The sequence below is a fragment of the Littorina saxatilis genome, linkage group LG7, assembly GCF_037325665.1.
Source record: "Littorina saxatilis isolate snail1 linkage group LG7, US_GU_Lsax_2.0, whole genome shotgun sequence".
Lineage (NCBI taxonomy): Eukaryota > Metazoa > Mollusca > Gastropoda > Littorinimorpha > Littorinidae > Littorina > Littorina saxatilis.
Window position 1 is genome coordinate 16,487,972 of NC_090251.1, and position 6,000 is coordinate 16,493,971.

General features: G+C 40.0%; 1 protein-coding gene across 1 annotated transcript in view; it reads left to right on the plus strand.

Annotated features, from left to right (window-relative positions):
* The window catches only part of LOC138970804 (TBC1 domain family member 9-like), a 48,150-nt gene that overhangs the window by 21,923 nt on the left and 20,227 nt on the right, over positions 1-6,000 (plus strand). The window contains exons 14-15 of the mRNA XM_070343338.1: positions 4,005-4,093; positions 5,211-5,254. Coding sequence (XP_070199439.1) covers positions 4,005-4,093; positions 5,211-5,254 — 133 coding nt within the window. The remainder of the gene's footprint in view (positions 1-4,004; positions 4,094-5,210; positions 5,255-6,000) is intronic.

Consider the following 6,000-nt stretch of genomic DNA (forward strand, 5'->3'; position numbering starts at 1 on the left):
GTGCTTTACTTTTGCGGTCTTTATTTAAACGTAGAGAAATTGTTTTTTTTTTCTTTTTTCTTTTTTGATGTCTGTTGAGAAATTGCTTTTTAATTTAAAAAAAAAGAAGTTTATTGTGAAAAATGATAGTTATTCATATTTCAATCTGATTTTTACATTGGTAAGTCCAGGAATGTTGTTTTGCAACAGTGGTTGTCAGCTAAATACAGAAACTTAATTCTAAAATGCAGAAAACTTTGTCATCATTTCAGCAGAGCTGCTTACTTTTTTCACATAAGGGGAAAGGTGGGGTTTAGTTAAGGACTGCTTTAAATTTTTGATAAATGCTGACACCTAATTACCCCACATAAAGTGTGTCACAGCGCAAGTACACATGCCATTTACACTAACTTTATTTATTTAAATTTTTTTTATTTACGAGGATTTATATCGCGCACGTATCTCACCACACAAGGCGACCCACGGCGCATGTTACCTATTAATGCCGTGTGAGATGGAATTTTTTTACACAATATATCACGCATTCAGAGTAGATCAACAGCCTATAGGCGCTGCATCCACCTTTCACGGCCTATTATTCCAGGTCACACGGGTATTTTGGTGGACATTTTTATCTACGCCTATACAATTTTGCCAGGAAAGACCCTTTTGTCAATCGTGGGATCTTTAACGTGCATACCCCAATGTAGTGTACACGAAGGGACCTCGGTTTATCGTCTCATGGTCAACAACAGTGTTGCTGTTCTCAGGACTGCTGTCCTTCTTCTTCTTCTGCGTTCGTGGGCTGAAACTCCCACGTACTCTCGTGTTTTTGCACGAGTGGATTTTTACGTGTATGACCGTTTTTACCCTGCCATTTAGGCAGCCATACGCCGCTTTCGGAGGGTGGGTATTTTCGTGTTTCTATAACCCACCGAACTCTGACATGGATTACAGGATCTTTTCCGTGCGCACTTGGTCTTGTGCTTGCGTGTGCACACGAAGGGGGATAAGCCACTAGCAGGTCTGCACATAAGTTGACCTGGGAGATCGGAAAAATCTCCACACTTAACCCACCAGGCGGCCGCGGACGGGATTTGAACTCACGACCTTCGGATTAAGAGGCCGACGTCTTACCACCCCGCCACAGCGCCCGTCAAGACTGCTGTTCGAAGTGTAAAGTAGCTTGAAAAGAATGCCGAACACCACACCAGCAAATAAAACCAGTCCATCCTGTATTTAAACTACATAATTTCACTGTTTGACAAAAATTACATATTGACCATTTGTTTCTGGTGAAACTCTTTTGACGTACCTAATGCCATATTGTTCTTTTTAATGATAAATACTATTTTGGTTATATGCTCTTTAATGTCTTAATTGATATCGTAATCAAGTACACAGAGGTCATGAGATTCACTGACGAATGAATACATTACTTAACACAAAATATCAGCTTTTTTATGGAAAAACATTCTTGTGCCTGTACTTATATTTTGGCAAAGTCAATTTGTTAGCGAAGATGAGGAAGGCAGATTTTGCTATAGCGGCGTTTTACTTCGCAACTATTTATTGGCAAATATTACATTATATCTCACATGCAGAAGGGGGGTATAATGCTGGCCTATAACTTACAATATCAGTATAAATCTGATTGTGGTCCTAGATATGTCAGCTATAACTTTCTTTATTTGGTGTTTAACGTCGTTTTCAACCACGAAGGTTATATCGCGACGGCAGCTATAACTGCCTCTGCCATTTGATATAGGGGTTTGATAAGTAAGTAATTCACGATGACTGATGGATATGATGCTCTTATATTGCAATATGAAGCTTATGTGATACTGAGGGAGACTTTTGATGTCGGATGCGTGCAAGTATATTTTACGTTTGTCGCACATTTCTGGACACTTATTTGCTTCATGTGACATTGATAGGTGTTTGTAACAGCTGTGTACAAAAAATAATGCTGTTTATCTACATTTCTCATTTGTCTCGGTACGCATTTATATGTACTGATATTAATTGGAAAATTTGCCCTGACCTAGTTCTGTCTCACCCAACTCTCACCCCATCTAACACACCAATCTGCTGAGTGGGAAAAAGTTTTTAGTTATGAAACAATATTTTGTTAGCGTTGTTTTTCTAGAATAAAAGGGTTCATTGTGTGGAATTTATTTTAATATGAAATTGTATTCGCAGTGTTAACCTGTATTTGTACTGATAATGATATGTATTCTCCTGTGGCTTTTATGCTGACTCATTTATGGTCATTGTTAAGTTACAGTCGAACTCGCTTAAGACGAATCACTGGGGATCGGAAAAAAAGTTCGTCTTAACCAAAATTCGTATTAAGAAAATTGATTGATTTTTATTTTTTTTTTATTTTTTTTTTTTTAAAGTCTTGTACATTTTATGGTGTTTCAATTTGTTTCTTTCGCAACTTTCATGCTGCTTCACGTTTAGACAAAGTGACATATTCAGTTACATGTTCATGTGTGTCTCATGTTGAGTGATGATTGTTGAGTTTGAGTGAGAGTGAGCACACAGATGTTTCATCCAGTTGTTACGTTTTTGGTCACACACACGCACACACTGACACTGTCCACATTCGCGGTGTTCCTATCATTTGTCCGGAATCACTTACCTTGGCGACGGGTAGCAAACCTTGGCCAATTTAGTTTTTTTGTTTGTGTGTGTTGCAACATGATGTTCAAATCCAAATCGAAAGCACTGACTGACTGATAAACTATCGCGAACCGGCGAACGCAAACGTTGAGAGTGTGGTTTCCCTTGTCCAAGGGAAACCACTCTGGCATCTATATTTTTTGGCAATGGCTTCCGTTCACATTGATGTTTCGTTTTTGGTATTCGCGAAGGAAATAAACGTCAGTCAGTCATTCATGTTCAGTGTCTGAGCTATCAATCACTTTGATTCTAAATTTGAAATTGTTTTGTGAGTACAGTGTAATCAGTTTAACTTTATTCAGTGATCGGTTGAGCAATGGTTCAAGCAGTCGACGCAAGGGAAGACTGACACATGTATTCAAACTTCTCAAATTCCCATGGTATGTCGATCTCGGGACGAGTTTAAAGATTTCGTCATAAGCGTGAGTAAATTACAAACATTATGCATGCTTGGGAATCCAAAAAGTGCTCGTTATAAGCATAAATTCGTTATAAAGAATTCGTTTTAAGCATTTTTTTTAAGCATGAAGAAAGAGGTATTCAGTTGGGAACTTAAAACTAATACGTTATAAGTCAAAATTCGTCACTAGCGTGTTCGTTTTAAGTGGGTTCGACTGTAAGTAGGTTTTCAGCTGTTTCCGCCCGTGGATAAGATATCACAGAACATTGGAAAGAGCATTAATTTGTCCTTCACTGGTCCATTCTAAAAAGGAGTCAGCTGTTCACCACTTTTCAAATCTGAAAATGGGATAACAAACCTTACAGCCATGGGTTCTACAGAAGAGTGTGAGAGGGGTAGGGATGGAGTGAGATGGTCACCCTAAAAATCCGGAAGGGAAAAATGAGATTTTGGTCCCATTACCCCCATGACATGGAAAGTAACTTAGTCACTTTCAAAATTAAAAAAATCATAGCTAATTAAGTTACTACTACACGTTTTTCAAAATTATTATGCTCAAACATCGCAGGAAGCCAGTAGAAATGAAAACAGATATGTGTCATGGGTATTATTGTGTATAGCGGCTGTTTCAGGGATCTGCATTTTGGAGCTCCAGTGGGCAGTACCGGACGCTCTGGGGGAAATAAGGGTTAAAACTCCAACGTAAATTTAACGGTAGAATTTAGTCTAGTGTGTTGCCTGGTAGACAGATCATACAACTACATTGTTGCTGAACCAAAATGTTTTCAAATTCAGAACTCTACAGAGATGAAGATCACACCAAGATGTACATGTATTGAATATAAAACTTCGCTTATCTGGGTCACACTGCTTATGAATTCTTTGCATATTAATTGATTGTATGGCTTATTTTTCTTTTCTTTTTCTGTTGTTTCAGATGAACTTCACCTTTTCTCACTTTAAGGACAGAAGTTTCATTCTGGAGAAGTTATCCACTTTCCTCTCGCGTCAAAATATCCCAAGGCGGTGAGAATTGGGGTTATGGGGCAGTGGTTCCTACTGTGTGTGTGTGTGAGTGTGTGTGTGGGCGTGCACGTGTGTGTCTGTGTGTGTGTGGGCATGCGTGTGTGTGTGTGTGTGTGGGCATGCGTGTGTGTGTGTGTGTGTGTGTGTGTGTGTGTGTGTGTGTGTGTGTGTGTGTGTGTGTGTGTGTGTGGGGAGAGAGAGAGAGAGAGAGAGAGAGAGAGAGAGAGAGAGAGAGAGAGAGAAAGAGACAGAGACAGAGAGAGAGAGAGAGAGAGGGGGAGAGAGGGAGAGAGGAGAGAAGGGAGGGAGGGACTTGGGGCATTATTATTATATGAAGTCTTATATCGCGCGCGTATCTCCAGACTCGGACTCAAGGCGCAGGGATCTATTTATGCCGTGTGAGATGGAATTTTTTACACAATACATCACGCATTCACATCGACCAGTAGATCGCAGCCATTTCGGCGCATATCCTACTTTTCACGGCCTATTATTCCAAGGGGTATTTTGGTGGACATTTTTTTATCTATGCCTATACAATTTTGCCAGGAAAGACCCTTTTGTCAATCGTGGGATCTTTAATGTGCACACCCCAATGTAGTGTTCACGAAGGGACCTCGGTTTTTCGTCTCATCCGAAAGACTAACTAGGTTAGGAAAGGGGGGAGAAAATTGCTAACGCCCTGACCCAGGATCGAACTCGCAACCTCTCGCTTCCGAGCGCAAGTGCGTTACCACTCGGCCACCCAGTCCATATGTGTATATGTGTGTGTTTATTTGTGTGTGTGTGTGTGTGTGTGTGTGTGAGACAAATATAGTGAGAGAGCTGGTATGTGTATGTGTGTGGGGGTGAGGGAGTGAGTGTTTATGTGTGTGCGTTTGCGCATGCATGCATGCATGTGTGTTTGTGTGTGATGTAGAATGTAGACTGATAGTTTATTCCTTTGAAAAAATACAAACAAACTAGTTTTCAGTATGTTTAACACCATATTCATTTAACAATCAATCTTCTTACATAAACAGTTTAAAAACAAGCAAGCAGAGTTTCAGGAATGTGCAATACAGACATACGGATATATGTGCGTGGCATTTCAACTGTGGGTTGTTCTTTTCCCCAGCACCATCAGCCAGTGCTCGGACAGCAAGCCGGCCGACGTCACAGGTGAGCGAGAATAAAGTGAAACTGTACAGTTGAACCCCCCTTTATAGGCCTCCAAAAGTCTGAGAAAATCAACGTCTTAAAAAGGAGGGAGTTTTAAAATGGGGGTTAATTTACACAGGTTATGAACAAACCATATGAAAATCAGGTCTTAAAAAGGGGAAGGTCTTAAGTTCGGGGTCTTAAAAAGGAGGTTCCTCTGTACATAGCTGCATAGTGTGTTTTGATGCCAATGGCGATGGTCATTTGGTAAGGTTAGAGCAGTGGTGTTGGGGCTGTTGATGGTGGTGATGATACTGCTCTCACCACCATCAGTGTCAGCAGCAGCAACAGCTGTTACCAAGCTACCAAAACAGGAGTAATAGGTCAGGCTTTATAATTTCTACCATTATAGGACAGGATACAAATTTTGCCATGCATGATCGAACCTGGAAAGGATGATAGACTTTGAGGATTTTGAAGTCAAAAATCGTAAAACAGATATTCTGCTAAACTAAGAAAATTAAAAAAACACGAACGGTTAGTTATTGGAATGTTTTGTTTTGTCAAAAATAAACGTTCCCCTAACTAGCCCGTCTTTTTTTGTTTTTAAGTCGGGTTTCATCTGTCGCTAGTTACATCTCTATGGAGTCAGCTTCTGCTTTAGACTAGCTGGCAGATGATGTTAGTACACTTGCTGAAATGGAAAGACAGATTTCCATAAATTGTCAGCTGTGTAGTCTTAAAATTAGCAGATCTTATTCTTATTA